A 19,614-nucleotide genomic window follows, 5' to 3' on the forward strand; every position below is an offset into this window, starting at 1 on the left:
CCCATCTACTTTCTGCCTATTCCTAGTCTGTGCTGCTCTAGCAGGAACACTGAGGGGTAAACAAGATGGCGTCCGTCTCATGTTGTTGGACTACAACTCACATCATCCCTTAGCATTGACAGTCCTGGCTGGGGCTGATGGGAACTGAAGTCCAGTGCCACCTTATTTTTATTTTATGTATTAACTTAGTAGTCACTTGTCACCCAAAGGTCCCCAAATGACTTAATGCTACACATGCACACACACACACACAAATATCACAAGGTAATTAAAATGCAGGGGGTAATACAATACATCAATATATTGTCTAATAACATATGGTATATGGAAAAGCAAAAACATAACACCTGGAAATAGATATGTGTGCAATAAGGATAGAGACATCCAGTGATTAAAAATGGGTAACATGTTTTTTATGGATTTATCAGAAGTTCCTAAGTTGTTGCTTTTCCCCCTCTGGGCCAGTTAACACCCTTCTTGGAGTAATAGTGATTGTCAACATATTGCCTGCCCCACTAGCCTCCATCAACAAGGAACTTTCACAGAACTGATTTGTGATGCCCGTTTTACTCAGCCAGGCACTCACATCATTATAGTTGCAGTTATCATGAGATGATAGTTATGTGAGTTGGTCCCATGTCATCCCTAGAAGTAATTGCAATAAGGCACTTCACATGCACATCTGTGCCAAGGGCTTCCAAGTACCTTATTTTGACAGCCTATATAACTTTCAGAAGCTTCAAACTTTCTGTATTGGCAATGCTATATGGTGCCTTAGCATGGTCACTTTGAGCTATTCCATTATGCCGCTTTGCATTATAAAACTTTAATGTAAAGAAATCAACTTTCAATAGAAGGCTTTTCCATTAAACAGCCAACCCTGGAAATTATTAACCCCAATCAGCCTATGTTGGTGCTCAGATAATGTGGGGGGGGGGGGAGTTCGCAAAGGAAAATAATCTGTCCTTGTTAGAGGATGATGGCAGGAAGGGAGAGAGGTGGGTGCTGTAAGTCAAGTTGCGTGTGCTTTGTTGGTTTAAAGTTATTGCATGAGAGAGTCCACTTGTGGTCTCCACTTGTGCAACAGGGCTTCTCATTCCCCTCCCCTCTCCATGTCCTGCTCTGTGAGAGCTTGAGGCTCATATGAGAAGCCTGGCTGTGTGCCATCTCCAATGTCCTGAGCACCAGCAGGACATTGGAGAGCTCCCAGGATCTTGCTGAGACAGCAATACATACTACTGTCTCTGCAAGCAACTAGATCCATGAGAAGCCTTGTATGTGAGTTAACTGACCCTGTAGTGGTGAACCCCCCTTCTTAGAGGAGCTGGTTGACTGTTAAAGGGCTCTTGCATTATTTTGCAGTCTTTGACAACACAAGTATTGTGAGAGACTTCTCTGAATCAGAAGAAGGCAGCAGGACAGTGTGTTCATGCCACGCAGGTCCTGAAGAAGGTCCCGTCAGTCCCTGCCCCCCAATGGATATGGCTGAAGCCTCATCCTCCTTGGTCTTCCATCATACAGTGCATTGTCATGGGTCATGGCACCCTGCAACCTCAGTGCATCCCCAGAATCTACTCCAGAAGTTTGGGGAATCATCTGGGGCAAATTGGGTGGGGTGCAAGGGAAGAAAAGGAAGTCCTATTGTACAAGCTGATTTTCCCTGCACAAGCAAGCAACATTATTGGATATCATCTCAGATCAGAAGTACAGAGAAACAGGAATTATGTAAAATTACCTTTGCTACTAAGTGAGAAGTTACGGATGACCAGTTTGCCAAATGATTGCATGCAAAACTGCAGTAACTGACTGCTTTCTTAATCATTAGTTTTCACCTCAGTCTTTTGCATGTGTGTGAGAGAGATATTAAATCTAATCAGCTTTTTAAAAGAGAGGTACATTTATTAGTTGCATTTTGCAGTCATTCAAGAACGGTCCCCTAGCAGTGAGGAGTGGTCTTCTAAGAACATTTTGATTTCCTGCCACCAGCCTAGTTACTGCCACCAGCTTAGTTCCTGCTATCACCACATCCTGTTATAATACTTTCTTTCAACTGAGGACTCAGTTGTGGGGTGTGTGATTGGGGTTCTGGGGTTTTTTTCCTTAAGGGAGTTGCATTTGTTTGTGATTAAGATATGGAATTGTAGTGAGAACCTTTTTATGTACAACACAATCTCATGCATGCTTACTCAGAAGTCAATCCCACTATGTCTTAATGGGACTTGCTGGCTCTTACATATGGAAGCAGAAGATTTCAACCTGAAGTCATCTTTTCTCTTTAAAAAAATCCCACAGAATTAACTGGGTTCATTTTGGTGTTTTAAAGTCAGTACAGTGGTACCTCGGGTTACATACGCTTCAGGTTACATACGCTTCAGGTTACAGACTCTGCTAACCCAGAAATAGTGCTTCATGTTAATAACTTTGCTTCAGGATAAGAACAGAAATGCGCTCTGGCGGCGCTGCAGCAGCAGGAGGCCTCATTAGCTAAAGTGGTGCTTCAGGTTAAGAACTGTTTCAGGTTAAGAACAGACCTCTGGAACAAATTAAGTACTTAACCTGAGGTACCACTGTACGTTTAGCAGCTAGAGTATTTGTGACATAAGAGAAATTCCCACTCCAGGTCACAAATCTCTCTGCATGACCTTCGGCCGGTCACTAAAACTCAGCTTAACTTCACTGGATTGTGTGAGGGTTAAATGGGTTCTTCACTCTGAGAAAGGATGGGTCACAAATACCATTTTTACCTCAATATTGGAACTTTATGTTGTGGGTAAACATCCAAGGCAGTTTAAGAGAAGGAAGAAGGGCAGAGTAAAGCAAGCCTCTTTCTGAAAAACCAAACTGAATGTTGCTTGGTGGATAATATGTTGAATCAAGACATTGACTTGAGTTTGACACACTTCAGGGATAGACACTCATCTTGGACCTTTGAAAGAGCTAGTAGGGTTGGGTGGGAATTATCCAAATGGTTGTTTCTGCAGTAGCAAGAGATGTCATGATTCTTTTTACTGTGAGCTTTATATATATATATATATATGATATTGTGCTGATAGGGTCACACCTTCCCAACACTTATTTGCATGGGGACAGAAGATTTTTAAAATAGTGCTCCACTGTTCATGCTTGTGAGCACATTAGCTCCTATATTCAAGCCATGTGACTACAGCCAAAAACACTCCTTACTCTCTGTTTCAACATACTCTGTAAAATGACAATGTCTCTCTTCTCCATTCACTGTATGGTGATTTTGGTTCTAAGGATAAGTGAACATAATAAAGGAATTTTGTATATTTACATGTATCACACAGGGCTGGGCCGTGGGCATCAGTCTGGAGAGTATCAAGAAACAGAACACAAGGGCAACAAAGTCAGGGAAAAAAGCCAAGGCAGATATGTAATGCAAGAAATGCAATACATGCTACAACTCAGGTATACCTTGATGCTAAAGTAAGGTGCAGCTGGAAAAGGAAGTCCTTATATACTTCATACAGCCAAGGGGAAGCCAATAGCCAGCCTGGGTGGATGAAGCCAGGCTAGATCTGAATGGTTCTTCCCTGAGAGGCTGCATTTATGCAGCTCACCACATGGGGCAGTGGTCAGCAGTCCTTGAAAAATATATGATAAATAAAATATATGATTGAGCCAAGTTCCATTAACTAACAGAATGGCAGATAAATGTTTTGTTTAAAGTCTAATATGTGGACATAACTATGAAAAAGATTTATCCTGAACTCCCCCCGCCCAAGAATTTTGCATAGGATTATTTTCTTTTGTCTCACAACAATCCAACCAAAAGATTTCTATTTAGTGATAAATATTTTATAAAGAGGTAGACTGCAATTTTATCCCTTCATAGACATGCAGCAGCACAGAAGAAGGTGTGCATAGCTTTCTGAGACCTGTGAGATAAATGACAAGAAATAATTTCCTTTTACATGAGGAAATGATTCCTGTATCAAGGTTCCAAAAGTGCTATATCTCACAATTCCATAATGTTCTATAACATACACAGGGATGGAGAACCTGTGGCCCTCCAGATGATACTAGGACTCCAACTCCCATCATCCCAGACCATTGGCCATGCTGGATGGGGCTGATGGGAGTTTGAGTCAGACAACATCTGGAGAGCCACAAGTTTCTCATCCCTGTCCTACCTGGAACAAACCCCAAATAGGAGGTAGGTAGGTAGGTTGGTTGGTTGGTAAGGGATGCGGGTGGTGCTGTGGGTTAAACCACAGAACCTAGGACTTGCCAATCAGAAGGTCGGCAGTTTGAATCCCTGTGATGGGGTGAGCTCCCGTTGCTTGGTCCCTGCTTCTGCCAACCTAGCAGTTCGAAAGCATGTCAAAGTGCAAGTAGATAAATAGGTACCACTCCGGCGGGAAGGTAAACGGCATTTCTGTGCGCTGCTCTGGTTCGCCAGAAGTGGCTTAGTCATGCTGGCCACATGACCCGGAAGCTGTACGCCGGCTCTCTTGGCCAATAAAGCGAGATGAGCGTCGCAACCCCAGAGTCGGCCACAACTGGACCTAATGGTCAGGGGTCCCTTTACCTTTTTAGGTAGGTTGGTGGTTGGTGTTGTTATTTCATACATGACTGATTAATTGCAATCACTGGGAGAAAGACCTGGGATTGTAATGTCACTTCTACCAAAGTATAGGTGTAAGCTTAGAAAGCTTATACATATGTTCATGTTGACCCATCTGATGCTTAGAAAGTTGCAAACAGATCTAGGCTGTTCTTTGCTGGGTCATTATGGTGAGATTCCTGGATAATCCATGAGCTGCATTGATGACTGCAAATTGGTGAATGATTTTTGAAATCAATTGGCTCAATTAATTTAAGTCTAGCCGGCATATGTATCTATGTTTGAGTGGATTTTCAACAAGCCGTTCTCTCCCCCTGCCCCCACACAACTTTTATAGTGAATATTTGTTTGAGGCTTGTCATTGTACCAGTGTAATTGTAGCAGCCTGCTTGTGGTTAACACTTAGCTGGAATGAAATATTCAACGCAGCAATAGAGAAATTAAAATAGTAATTTATTTGTCAGACAAATAAATATGAGGCACAGTGGTATATGGTTACCAAGCTCTGGCCTGGCCTCTTGCCATTCTGGCCAGCACTTATATTTCCTTAATCCAGCCCCCTTGCTCCTCCTGTGGCTGCCTCTGTCCAATCAGCCTGGTTAAAATTCCTATTGGCTGTTTGCTAGAACCAATCACAAAAGATACACCCATTTCCTCTTGCCTTTTATGGAAATCAAAAAGCTATATATTCTTCTATCTATAAATGACAAATAAGTAGTAATATATCTTACATGTGTCTCAACAAGGAATCTTAATTACCAGCTCACCTCTTGCCCTCCTTGCCCTATTGCCTTCCAAAACAGATAATTAATCTTGAATTTTTATCTTATGCATATGTCAAGGATTGAGTTCACATCAACATTGAGAGATCTCCTTCATTTGAAGGTTTCTAAACAAAAGGCCTGACAACCATATATCAGGAGTGCTCGATTGGCGTCTTCTGTCTGGCAAGGGGGGCTGGTGGCTGACTTAATTTCAGGATAGTTACAACTCTTACAACTATATGAAATAAGAATCTAGCATTTCTTAAATCCTTTGCATAATTATATTTAAACTAATATATTTAATACATAAACAACCTTTTAAAAAGAAAAGAAATCTTAAAAGGATCTTAGTTTAAGAAAGAAACAGCTTTAGAAAAGTCTTCCCAAAAATGTTCTCTTTCTGCCAGCTAGATGCTTTTTCACTGCTCTTGACCTTCTTAACCTTAGGAAGAAGATATGGCTCATTTTACTATTTATCCACCCTTAATTTGTAGGGTCAGTGTAACCTTGGCTGTCAGCCTGTAATTCCCTTTTTACGACTTTGAGAATTGTTTTCTGCTATAAATCAGGGGGGGCCCTTGTCTAGGAGTAAAACATCTTGCCAAGGTTTTTAGGCAACTGGTCTTCTGCTGGCATGAAACAGAACATTTTTAAGCTCATTCTTAAAATACAAGCCCTGATTAAACATATAAGCTTTAATAAAAATGCAAGCTTATGATTAGATGCCTCATAATCAGAGTGCAGGAACAGCAGCTCCAGGTTTTAGAGATATTTTGCTGCGGATTTCCATCCCTCCTCCTCCTGTGCAAATGTACAGTAGACATGCTTTGCTCTCCCCAGGTCATTTTGTGAAGCTATGTGCTGTATCGTGGAAGATTTGTGGCTTTAGGTGGCTTACGGATGCACAAGAGATCAAAACCGGAGCCCTGTGTACCATTACAGGTCATGCAGTGGAGTTGCTTGTAATGTATTTTTTCCTAGAGTAATAGGGCATATTTTGCTGACAAGATGGTATACACCTATGTTTTAAAAAACTGGCTTGAAGCATAGTAAGAATGTGTTTTAAGAAATGGTCCCATAAGTGCTAAGGTTTCTCAACGTTTAGAAAACAGCTATAGGTTTTATAATAATTCAGAACAAAAACAGTTTTTTCTGCAAATACAATTTTCCCTCTGTGGCTTTAGAACAAATGAATCATTATGCAGATAGCATTCCGGTACTCCAGCCTCTAAAGCAGAGATTTCATTACAGTGTATTTTGTGTGTTACCATTTTGAAAACAGGTTGCAGTAGGAGTGGGGAGCGGGGTGAAATGATATTCTAAACATTGTCTATTAATCAGGATATATTAATCAGCAGACCAAAATATATACCAAAGAAAGAACAGACCAGAGGAAAATATATGAAATATAGTATGAAAATAATGCTATGTATCTCATCTTAAAGGTCTAGTATTAATAAAAATGTTCCATATATAAAGTCATTAAAAATCAGTTCCATAATTCCAAAGCTGCATTGGGTTGGATCCAGAATAAGTTACTTGAACTTCGTTCCCACTGAAATCACTGGGACTTGACAATGTCACAAGCAGCTTTTCATACTAAATTCTATGGGACCCAAGTTCAACAAGCTTTTAGTCTGATTCTAGCCCATTGGTCTTAACTCCATTAAGGTAAAAAGCAAGCAGAAATATTCAAAACTTATGTATAACTTTGCCCTGAACAAGTGCACCAGCTGACATCCTGATATCCCAGCATTCAACAGAATCAACATACTACAAACACTATGACTTCTCTACAGTATGTATGCATTTAGAATAATTTATATACCTCCTTATATTCATATAATGTTAAGGCATTTTACAGCCATCTAAAATAGAATTTAAATCAAAAATTAAAAAAAATATAATAAATAAATTTATTTATTTTTCAACTATTCTTAAGTGTTCTTTCAATGCTGATTTCAAATCTGAAATCGATTTTTGTGTACATGCTATAGTTATCTTGCAATTTCTGACTTTTGCCAATATGTCATATTTACACTGGGGATAAGTGGACACTGACACGTTGATCTACCCTAATCACATGGTAATTATTGTTTTGCAAACTTAATTTTTCTTTATTTTTACAGTTTTGTACCCTAAATATTTGTATTTTTCAGATCGGACCATGGCTTCTTCAAATAGACAAAATGTGTAAACAAGCCTGATGCCTTTTTAATGCTATTTTTGTCTGGTCAATACGAAGGGTTTTGGCAAGAAAAACCGACATGCTGTCGCCTATCCCAGTATTCCTTCAACAATTAGACCTATCCTGCACTCTGAGGAACTCCCAGTTACAGTTTTTAAGGGGTTTGTCTCTTCTGAAGATGAAGGAAGTGAACATGGTGAGGAGCACAACTGGGTCATCTGTGTAGATCTCAGAATGGTCAGCTTCTTGCTTGGACAACAGAAAGGCTTTACCAAGTACCTGAATAACAATTGTAGATACCACTGGGAAACAAAAATAGCAGTCACTTGTGTCATCCTTGGGTTCTCGCCAAACCATGGGAACCCCAAAAGGCATACTCTTCCGTTTTCCTTTTGTCCAGTCTCTAAGCATTTCCTCACAATTGTGACAAACAATATGCAGAGCCCATTTATTGTCTTGGTCGCCCAGGGGAATTTCCAAATAGCTTTTAAAGGCATGCCTCACAAATGCTGTTATATCGCGTCTCTGACGAGGAAGTGCGTAGCAGTCACATACATGACAAAAGGCATCAGTCTTGTTTACACATTTTTGTCTACTTGAAGAAGCCATGGTCCAATCTGAAAAATACAAATATTTAGGTTACAAAATTGTAAAAATAAATAAAAATTAAGTTTGCAAAACAATAATTACCATGTGGTTAGGGTAGATCAACGTGTCAGTGTCCGCTTATCCCCAGTATAAATATGACATATCGGCAAAAGTCAAAAATTGCAAGATAACTATAGCATGTACACGAAAACCGATTTCAGATTTGAAATCAACATTGAAAGAACATATAAGAACAGTTGAAAAATCTCATGCAACAGAAAATGGAAGAAAAAAAAATTGTTCCCCAGTGTTATCTTAGCTGGATATGGTTATGAGTGGGAGCAACAGACCACAATCCCTAGTTTACTGATGATCTGAACTAGGAGCCAGGGTTTATTTTGCCCTCTGCAAAATAAACTGCAGTTGGACAAATGTTGGTTTCACATCATAGTCTTTTTGGAGCAAAACAAACCATGATCTCTGGTTCTGAAGCAACGCTAAGCCAGGGACCATGGTTTGTTTCTCCTGCTAAGGGAGGAGGAACGTGGGAGCCAGCTGCACGTTCAGTACAAAATGCTGTCTGAGAGTGCATTACGTAGTAACGTAGAAAGGTAGCTTATGCTGGCTCACCCTTTTTTATGGCGTTAATGCAGTAAGTTACAACCAAAAAAGCAAATAAAGATAGTGCTGTAATCATGCCACAGTTATTCCAGCTTTGCTTTAACCATGAAATTACAGCAATGATGGAGTTATTCAGTAGGAGTGTGGGTTAGAAACTAGTGTTATTTTGCTTGTGTGTTTTTTTAAGAAGTACTGAATAACAGTAGAATTAAGATCTCAGAAGGTAAGCTGTTGTACTCATTGTGTGTGTGCGCACACACACACACAGACAGACCCAGAAAGTGAAATAAATGCCTTGCTGTTCTTTCCTTCTAAATGTTGCTTTATAAGCAGCTATTTTCAAATTTCAGGACTGGATATTTCCGGAGTGAACTGTATATTTAAAAATTTACCATAAAATGTTAAGACATTACTGGGTTCATCTTTAGGAAAGCTTCTAACCTAGTAGCTTTCTGGCATCGTACATATCATTTCTAAACAGTAAGTTCTTTAACCGGGAGAGGGAGGGGGGAAAGGATTCAGATGGTTAGCCCTGTAAACTCTTATAGTAACTTCAGATGAAAATAGTTTGGAACAGCTGAGATGTTTAACTCTCTGAGCAGGAGCCACTCAGCATGCTTAGTAGCTACTTTGATTAAGCTTTTCATAAATGACAAAAACCCATTGACATTGATAGGACAGAGGAGCCTTTCATTTCATTTGGGAGTTTTCCGCAAAAGGGAGAAAGAAGGACTTCATAGTCTTTAGTGGGACTCCAAATCCATTCATCTATCTATCTATCCATCAATCAGAATGCTCTGCACTTCCCCCCTGTGCAGAAGATATGTTTGCTGGCTACTCAAATGTTGTCTGTTATCCAAACTTGCACTTCAACATCTTAAGTTTTGTAAAAGGTGCTGCATACTTTTCCAAAAATTATGAAAGCTTTAAATGTGTAGCAAACTGGGAAATTGCTTTTACACACACACACACACACACACACACACACACTTTTTTTTGCCACAGTGCTACAAAACATGTTAATGTGTTGGGTCTGGTTCAGAACTTTTTTTCAGCCAGAACTCGGAGGAACTGAGTTCCAGCACATCTCAGATGGGCACCATTACCATTATAAAAGAACAAGGGTAAGTTCATAATGAGTTCTAGCACCTCTTTTTCTATAAAAATACCACTGGGCTGGATGAAATGAAAGGTAATCAGTTCAGCTCTATGCCCAGAAATGATAAACCTGGCAGGATTGAACAGATTTCATAATAGCAAAGCAAACCACCTACTTGCATGGGAGTAATTTGTCATTTTCACATGAAGCCCCTAAGAAGCATGGGCGCAATATTCAACCCAACACCTTTTCCATGCTTTGATCTCCTTTGCTGGAATGGAGCAATCGCCTAAAAATCATGAGTTGCCAAGAAATATTTACAACACTGCCCTCAACACTTTGACTAATGAGCCATCTCACCATAAGGTGCTGCTGGTGATTAAAGGTCTATTAGCCACATGACCTGGCATACATTACAGAAACCTGGGTGAGACTGACCTTCTCCCAGCTATGCTCTCTTAGGTATTCAGTACAGCACCAGCAGATGTTTGGGGAGCTGGTGGGGCAGAATGCTGCCATCATTTACAAAAATTGCATCTCACTTACCGGGAAGCCTGATCACTTTCAAGGGTTTGACATTTCCCCCTTGAGTAACAGCTTGAACTAAGGCTGGGATGCAAAGGAAGAGAGAACTGAGATAGAGGGCACTCCCTGTTCTTTACTTTGAAGCAGGCTCACTTGGCATCATGGAGAGATGAGGTAATTGACAGGTGGGTAGCCTCACCTGCCAGCCAGATCCTCTCTCCTACTCTTGCTCTAGACCTGGGAACCCAATACCCATTTACTTCCCTCATCCACAAAACCTGTCCTGCCTCTTCACTTCCTTCTTGCCATTCATTGCAGCCCTTCCTGACTCTGAGCCCAATGGGAGGTTTTATCCCAGTCCTCCTTGAATGTTTCTTTCTTCAATTCCATGTCTCCCTACCACCCATTTTCTCATCGGGTTTCAATTTCTTAGTTCACTGCCTCCTTTGTTACATATTCTTCAGGGGCTTGACCAAGCTTTCCCAGCACTCCTGTCTGTCACCCTGTTTCACTCAGATAACTCAGATGCCTCTTCTCTTAAGTGCTGTTTGGCTGTTTCAACTTCCTCCTCTCACATTCTTACCTCAGTTCCATATCTTCTATAACTTTTTATTTAAACCTCTTACTTTTTCCTTCCTTCTCTTTTCAAATGTTACTGTTCTTCAGTCGATTGCCTACTATGCATCTGTACTTTAGTTATTTCTCTGTATTACCTCTGAATCCTCCTCAGAGTGTTAAGTGTTCACCACAAAAGTTTTTTTCTGTTTTTAGGACCTATGAGGTTTCAATCTTTGCTCGCAAAAGCTGAACTATGAATATTGTGCTGCTTTCAGCTTTTTTTTTCCTGAGCAGCTGAGATGTTCTTAAGTGTACCATGCTGCCATCACTCCACCCAACCTCCAAAGCTTCATCACCACAAACAGAATTCAATATAGTTTTGATGTGCATGCAAACAAATGCGTAGAATGAGACCCACCTCTACAAGCCCTGGTGATAATGATGCTTTGAAGGCAAGAGGGGATAGTATTAAAAGCATTAAACTTATGGTGTAGATAGCATGTCATAGCACAGATTTACAACAAATAGCTGAGCAGAATTATTAGCCAGTGAATAAATGACTTCTCCTTAGCTAAAAATAGTGTGTTTAAATCTTACACAGTGAATTGAAGGGAGTCTGCATTTTACTCAGCTAAATACTTTCCAACTCTCTAAATGCATGACAGCGAGATATGTATATATATTTAAATACTCAAAGACCTAATTTAAATTGGAAAATTCAAGCCACTATTAATTTGAAGCATGGCTGGTGCAGGAGCTCTAAGCCATCTGCTTAAGGAAACAACAAATAATAATCTAAAGTTTATCTATGAAAAAAGATTTCCATCAATGCATAGCCTTTTAATGGATGAAGCTAAGATCTAGATGTGTGATACTTGTGGTGTATTCTTGCTATTAGCATGGATGGTACAAAGGGTTGTTGTTGTTGTTATTTAGTCGTTTAGTCGTGTCTGACTCTTCGTGACCCCATGGACCAGAGCACGCCAGGCACTCCTGTCTTCCACTGCCTCCCGCAGTTTGGTCAGACTCATGTTAGTAGCTTCGAGAACACTATCCAACCATCTCATCCTCTGTCGTCCCCTTCTCCTTGTGCCCTCCATCTTTCCCAACATCAGGGTCTTTTCCAGGGAGTCTTTTCTTCTCATGAGGTGGCCAAAGTATTGGAGCCTCAACTTCACGATTTGTCCTTCCAGTGAGCACTCAGGGCTGATTTCCTTAAGAATGGATAGGTTTGATCTTCTTGCAGTCCATGGAACTCTCAAGAGTCTCCTCCAGCATCATAATTCAAAAGCATCAATACAAACTACATGTGATATTAAATGTGTAGTTTGATGTTGCATGTGTCCTTTAAAACTATGGGTTATATCTAAAGCAGCACCAGTGGAGTTCTGCTGATGCAGCAGCACTTCTGCTTCCTGTATTTCCCTCCTGAGCTGCCACAATATTTTCTGGAAGGTCCCCCAAAACGCCAGAGCTGATTTTGAGGACATGGGGAAGGGGCCCCAGGGGAGAGGAGGGGAAAGTTCTATCATAAGTCTCTTGTTCTAGTAGAATGGGAGCACTGGATATTGCCCCCCATAAACAGCTGGCATGAGAGTGGGGGGCTGTCCTTGATTAGCATATCTGAGAGGGCAGCCTGACAGCAGTGCCACAAAACAGCTGACTGCTGGAAATACCTGGCAGAGCCATTAGCTAAAGACAATTGTTCCATTTATCGAAAGCCTTCTGGCAGTTCAGTGGCAAAGATCTTGCCCTTTTGTCCACCCCCATCTGAATATGTTAATCACACACCCCATTCCATGAGTAATAGCCAACATGTTAGAGATGTTTTTCATGTGCAGATGCCCACTATAAGCATATGAATGGGCAAATGTTCTAAAAGTAATGGTATATGAGGGCAGGTTTTAAACATGTTTTAAAAATACTGTTGCTAAAAACAGATAACACTGGTCAACAACAAATTTGTTGTCTGCGTTTTTTCAGCTGATTTAGGACGAATCTGATGCGCTGAATCCAAAAATCACATTGGTTTTGCTCAATCAGGTCAAGTTTTTGAGCTATGGCCACATGTCTTTTTAAAGTTTTTTTTCACATGTACGCTTGTGTGGAGCATTTTAGAAGAAGTTGGTGGGGATAAAATGCCTTGTCAAATAATTGTTTTGATTGGAAATGATTATTTTAATGACAAGAAGTATTCAGGTCTTATAGTTCTGGGTGATTATGTCGAAAAGGGATCAGTTTGAAGTCATAAAACCTCAAAAGCTTCCATAAATTGGTGCAGCAAAGCATAAAGTTGGGGGATCAAAACTAAGTTAATGGGGCAGCCACCCCACGAAGTATCCTGATCTTCAATCAGCACGTCGTCCTGTAGCTCATTGTGATGAAATTCCAGTGCCTATCTTCGGAGAAGATGCCTCCAGTGTTGAAGGACATGAAGAAGAAGAAGTGGTTCTTGAAGATGCTCCACATCCATTTTCCCAAAAGGAGTTGAATGATCTAGTTCGTGACCTCAGCTTGTCAAAGGACTCTGCCGAACTGTTGGCATCCAGATTGAAGGAAAAAAACCTCCTTTCTGACAGTGCTCGCATCAGATTCTTCCGCAACAGGCATCAAGAGTACCTCTGTTTTTTCTCGGAAGAGAAGGACTTGGTGTACTGTGCAGATATTGCGCAGCTTCTGCTCAAGCTTGGAGTGCCACAGTATGAACCCAAAGATTGGAGACTGTTCATTGACAGCAGCAAGTGATCACTGAAATGTGTTCTGCTACACAACGGCAAACAGTTTGCCTCTATACCCCTGGCTCACTCGAGTACACTGAAGGAGAACTATGAAGCGGTGAAGTATGTGCTGGAGAAAATTGGTTATGATCAGCATAAGTGGTTTATTTGTGTTGACCTGAAGATGGTGAACTTTTTGTTGGGACAACAGTCTGGCTTCACCAAGTACCCATGTTTTCTGTGCATGTGGGATAGTAGGGACTGTGCTCAGCATTACACGAAGAAGGACTGGCCTGTGCGGGAGGAATTGGTGCCTTGCAAAGAAAGGAACGTCATCAACGACCCTCTGGTGGACAGAGACAGAATACTCTTCCCACCGCTGCACATCAAGCTCGGCTTAATCAAGCAGTTCACCAAGGCTCTGGACAAGGATGGTGACTGCTTCATTTACTTGTGCCAGGCTTTTCCAGGAATGACCATGGAGAAGTTGAAAGCTGGCATCTTTGACGGTCCTCAGATCTGTCAGCTCATCAGAGATCCAGAGTTCGGAAACTCAATGAATGAAGTGGAACTGGAAGCGTGGAAGGCATTTGTTCTGGTAGTGAAGAACTTTCTTGGCAACAATAAGGCCAGAAACTACGCAGAACATACTACGCAGAACTTGTCAACAACATGCTGACTGCTTTCAGAAACCTGGGCTGCAATATGAGCGTCAAGATGCACTACCTATTTTCACATATGGACCGGTTTCCTGAGAACCTGGGTTCAATGAGTGACGAGCAGGGGGAGAGATTCCATCAGGACATGAAAGAGATGGAGACCAGGTATCAGGGTCGCTGGGACGCAGTCATGATGGCTGACTACTGTTGGACTCTGAAGAGACACCTCCCTGCAGCTGAGCATTCCAGGAGTTCCAAGAAACAGAAGTTCAAGCTCTGAAGTTTGAAAAATGGTGAAGCAACATGGTGGCGCTGTGGGTTAAAGCCTCAGCGCCTAGGACTTGCCGATCGAAAGGTCGGCGGTTCGAATCCCTGCGGCGGGGTGCGCTCCCGCTGCTCGGTCCCAGTGCCTGCCAACCTAGCAGTTCGAAAGCACCTCCGGGTGCAAGTAGATAAATAGGGACCGCTTACCAGCGGGAAGGTAAACGGCGTTTCCGTGTGCGGCTCTGGCTCGCCAGAGCAGCGATGTCACACTGGCCACGTGACCCGGAAGTGTCTCCGGACAGCGCTAGCCCCTGGCCTCTTAAGTGAGATGGCCGCACAACCCCAGAGTCTGTCAAGACTGGCCCGTACGGGCAGGGGTACCTTTACCTTTATCAATGCCCACCATTCAGTTTACAGAAAACCTGACCTGATGGAGAGAAACGGATGCCATTTCCTGATTCAGCAGTGCAAAAATACCCTAAATCAGTTGTAGAAATCTAGACAACATTCAAAAAGTAAAAAATTGTTGCCCAGTGTAATGCATGTGTACAACCTGGAGAAAAGATATGGGAATATATTAGTTATTACTTGGATGAGGGGATAGCATGGAAAGTGTCTGTGCCCTAAATCCACTGCAATATGCTAAAGGCTGCCCTTGGAAAAACACCCAAAGGTTTCAGATGCCCTGCAGAATACAGCTGTCTTCTTTCTTCATATAATGTCTGCACTCAGATCTTTGGGCTTTATCCATTTATGCTTCTGGGGGCAACTGGAGATGCTACTGATGATCTCCCAAAGCATTTAATGGCATTTCTGCTCAGTGCCTTGTTGTTTTAATTTAGTTGTGTTGTGAGCAATCCTTCAGGGTGGGATTTATTAGTGCTGCTTTTAGTTGCTAATTCAGGTTGTTTTCAGTGGTGCTACTTGTGGCACTTAAGTCTTGGTGACAGCAGGCTGTATGGCATTATGAGGGCTTAACTATTAGTAATGCATTGGCATGAAGTGGGGCAGGGGACTGGATCCTATTTTCATGACTCTTCCAGGGTGAGTTTAGTTCTATAAATTGCTTTTAGCAAAGCTCCATGTCCACATGGCATTGGCAACAGCACTAATACATCTGCTAGCTAGCAATGTCTAATGTTTGAATGTTATTGTGAAACACAGAGTTAGAGACAGCAAGCTGTAACTTGGTTAAGCATAAGAACATAGTAAGAGCCCTGCTGGATCCAGCCAAAGGTCCATCATAGTCCAGCATCCTGTTCTCACAATGGCCAATCAGATGCCTATGGGAAGACCTGAGTGCAGCAGGCAGTACAGTGGTACCTCGGGTTACATACGCTTCAGGTTACAGACTCCGCTAATCCAGAAATATTACCTTGGGTTAAGAACTTTGCTTCAGGATGAGAACAGAAATCGTGCAGCGGCGGTGCAGTGGAAGCAGGAGGCCCCATTAGCTAAAGTTGTGCTTCAGGTTAAGGACAGTTTCAGGTTAAGAACAAACCTCCAGAATGAATTAAGTTCTTAGCCTGAGGTACCACTGTACATGCCAATCAACATTTTATCCATAAGATCATACCTTCCATTTAGGACTGTAGTCTTATTGTTTTGCCCAAGGTAAAAAAAACATCAACCACATGTTAAGCATCTAGATAAGCATTTTGTCCACTGACTGGATTTTTGCGCTTCACAAGCAGCAGCCATGACAAAAGTTAGGCAAGTGGTATGAACTGACTGTAACATTTTGTGCTAAACGTTGTCCAGGTATTGTGAGTGTGTCTATGCAGTTATAGACACACTTTTATAGACAACCAACTTTTCTTCCTGGTGCAATGTGGATTCCACCACTGCTGTTCAAGTAATAAATGGATAATGTTGGCATAAGTATAGGCCATGAATATTTAATATCTTTATTCATACATGTGCATATACATATAATAATGCAGTAAGTATTATTTAGGGATCTGTGTGAAGGGAATATGATTCTGTGTGACACAGACAAGTGCTTCTAACTGGTAGTGGTTGGAATAAAAATAAAGTCAGTTTGCATATGCACATTAATATTATGTAATTTAACAAAATCACTATGGGCAGCAATACCAGGCCCCTAGATTAATAGCCCAGGATGATCATGAGAAGATAATTCAAGTCACACATTATTTCAACACTTCCTTCTCTGGATGCTGGACAACAGTTTCATCTTCTCTTCCTAGGCTGTTGTTTTTTTAGATGGCTTGAGGTCTAGGTAGTCTGCTCCTTTACTGTGATCTGAGCATGTATGTCAACAGTCAATTCTATTCACAGTATGATCACACTGGACAATGTTTTATAATTCTACTTTTAGACATATGTTCACATTCACTAGAGCAGAGGAAACTGTTTCTATCGTTCAGCTCCATTCATAGCTGTGGCAAAGAAAGTAGAATGCAGACACAATATTGGATACAAAGAATGTCTTTTGGTACAAAAAAGAACATCCCACAAAAATATTCAGTGCCATTCTAGCTTCTATTTTGAATGACATTAAACGGAACCGATCTTCACTTTGAAGCCCATGTGCAAAATAATGATAAAAAAAGACAGGTTATCAGGTTTGCACAGGCATAGCAGTAAATAAGAAATTTTTCTGTTCATGTCTATTTTACATAGGGAAATACATGAGCTAAGTTTCATCTGGGGATCACTCTCAGTGTATTAGGTAAAATGTATATTTGCCTGTACATATGCACATCAACATACCGGTACTGGTATTAAATTACTGCCAGAATTTGTATACACCATAGCTTTGTGTGGTGTCTTTAAATTAAATGCCAATTATGTTTGACAGTCTTATTGCACATGTGCAGGGATGGTGTTCACCAACTATGCATGCACAATAAATTCACTTTAACGTTCATGGTGTTGGTGCTAATGTCTGCTTGTTAATAAAGAACAAAAGCTGGGGGGAAATGTGGTTACATTCTTTGATCAATGTAGGCTTTTATTTTGCATTACATATGGACTTACAGTGGTTCTCATTTCAGTCTTGTGTACACAGCCTTCTTAATACCAAGTACTCTAAGTTTACTGGATGCAGTGAGGACCTCTTGAAAGTAGGTAAGTTTTTGAGCTATGAGCTGCACGTCCCAAATCCAAGCTCTCCTCAAACTCTTACTACTGTTTTGCCAGCAAAGAGCTATTGAATATGGAGAAATCAAGTTAGTTTACAGAGCTTTAACTAAAAAGTGAACTCTTGAAATGTGTTATATATACATCTTTTTACTATTATATCTCTTCGTTAAGCACTTCTCGACTATGAGCTGTTGCTGTATTATATTACGTACCCTATTTTATTATAAAAAATTTTTTAAAGAAGATTCCACGAGCATCTTTCAATGCTCAAAGTACCGTATATTTTCCATATTTCCATTAGGTTTAAAATTGGGGCTAGGTAGTGCTGAGGGGTGTTTTCTTAATTTGGAGTCCCCGAAAATACATGGGAAAATATGCTACTTCACATGCATTATCTTGGGAGTCCGCACAACAACCCAGTGAGGTAGGCAAATAACCTGCATTAAGATTGGTGTGGGTGGGTGCTGACAGCACCCTACTTAAGTTTACTTGGTGAATAAAAGACCATAGATAATTCTCATTATCTAGTCTCTTATCCCTGATGCTAAACTAAGTCTCGGGTTGTTTGGAAGGCGACTAGAATCGAAAGCGGGGTTCTCAATCTTGGCAGAGTCACCTCAGCTGAAATGCCCTTTTCTATTCTGCTACTACCAATGATATAGAAAACAAAAGAAAAAAGCATGGGAGCTCTGTTCTTCACCTGTTATTCCAGTCACCCGGCCAGCTTCACAAATTACGCAGAAGAAATCCAGACCCAGGTTTGCCCCGGGTTCAGCGTTCAACAGGGACCTTCCGAGCGCCCATTGCTCCCCACCCCGCCCTCATACACGTGCCGGTCCCCGTTCGTATTGTGCTCTCGAACCCGTGTGAAAGAGGAATGTGTGAAGCCGCCAATTCCTTTATAAATAGAGGGTTTAACTGGAGAAGGCATGTGTGTTTTATGCATTGGGGGGGGGGTGGAAGTTTGCTGGTGGGAAGGAAGGGTCCTGACGGCGCTCTTGGAGCTCTTCCCTCAGCAGCGCCTCGGCCGCTTTATCGCCTTCGGCAGCGGCGTTCGCTGAGGCGAAGGAACGGCGAGCGGGTGGGGGCGGGAAGCAGAGCCAGAGCGAGGCAGCGGCGGCAAGGTCTCGTATCCCTCAGCCCGCTCTGCGGGTCACCCGGCTGGGGCTGCGCGCGCAGCCTTCCCCCCTCCTCTCGCTCTCCCCGCTTCTTTTTCTCTTCCCCCCCTCCCACCCCTCCTCGCTCCGCTCGCGCGCTCGCACTTCTCCTCTCTCCCCACCCCTCCCTCTCCCCGCGCTCTCGCGTTGGCTGCCGGGATCGCTGGCCGCTTTGGTTAATGTCCGCCATGTTTGCCATGGCGCAGGGAGCGGATCGAGCGAGCCCGGCGCGGACCTAGGGCTGCGGGCGGCTCTTCGGCGGAGCTGTTCCGGGGCGGCGGGGCTCTCCATGGTGTGTCGGGCCGGGTCCGGGAGCGGCTGGGAGGCGGCGGCGGCGAGGCCGTAGTGAGGGGGTCCCCCCTCACACACACTCCCCCCCCAGCCCGGCCCCGGGGTGTTATTGTGAGGGGGAGACAATGAGCAAACTCTCCTTCCGAGCTCGGGCGCTAGACGCCGCCAAACCGCTTCCCATCTACCGCGGCAAGGATATGCCCGACCTCAATGACTGCGTCTCCATCAACCGCGCCGTGCCGCAGATGCCGACTGGCATGGAGAAGGAGGAGGAATCGGTAAGGGAGTCGCGCAAGTGGGGGGGGCACCATTGTTTATCAGACATCTCCACCCCCCCTCCCCTCACGGGAAATAGGCCATTGGCATTCACCAAGCGCCGCTACGCACGCTCGCCGCCGCAGCGGCGCACGCTCCCTATGGGGTCCTGCGTAAACAGCGCAGCGTAAACTCTCCTCCGGCGCCGTAAGCGGGGCCTTGCTCCGCCATC

General features: G+C 42.6%; 1 protein-coding gene across 2 annotated transcripts in view; it reads left to right on the forward strand.

Moving 5' to 3' along the window:
* Window positions 1-18,986: 18,986 nt before the first annotated feature.
* The window catches only part of EPC2 (enhancer of polycomb homolog 2), a 53,668-nt gene continuing 53,040 nt past the window's right edge, over window positions 18,987-19,614 (forward strand). The window contains exon 1 of one of the 2 annotated variants that reach the window (XM_079993415.1): window positions 18,987-19,405. In XM_079993415.1, coding sequence (XP_079849541.1) covers window positions 19,253-19,405 — 153 coding nt within the window. In that variant the 5' untranslated portion in view covers window positions 18,987-19,252. The remainder of the gene's footprint in view (window positions 19,406-19,614) is intronic. The other variant, XM_079993414.1, reaches the window with a different exon arrangement.

This window comes from Podarcis cretensis (genome assembly GCF_951804945.1).
Source record: "Podarcis cretensis genome assembly, chromosome: 1".
NCBI classification, from domain to species: domain Eukaryota; kingdom Metazoa; phylum Chordata; class Lepidosauria; order Squamata; family Lacertidae; genus Podarcis; species Podarcis cretensis.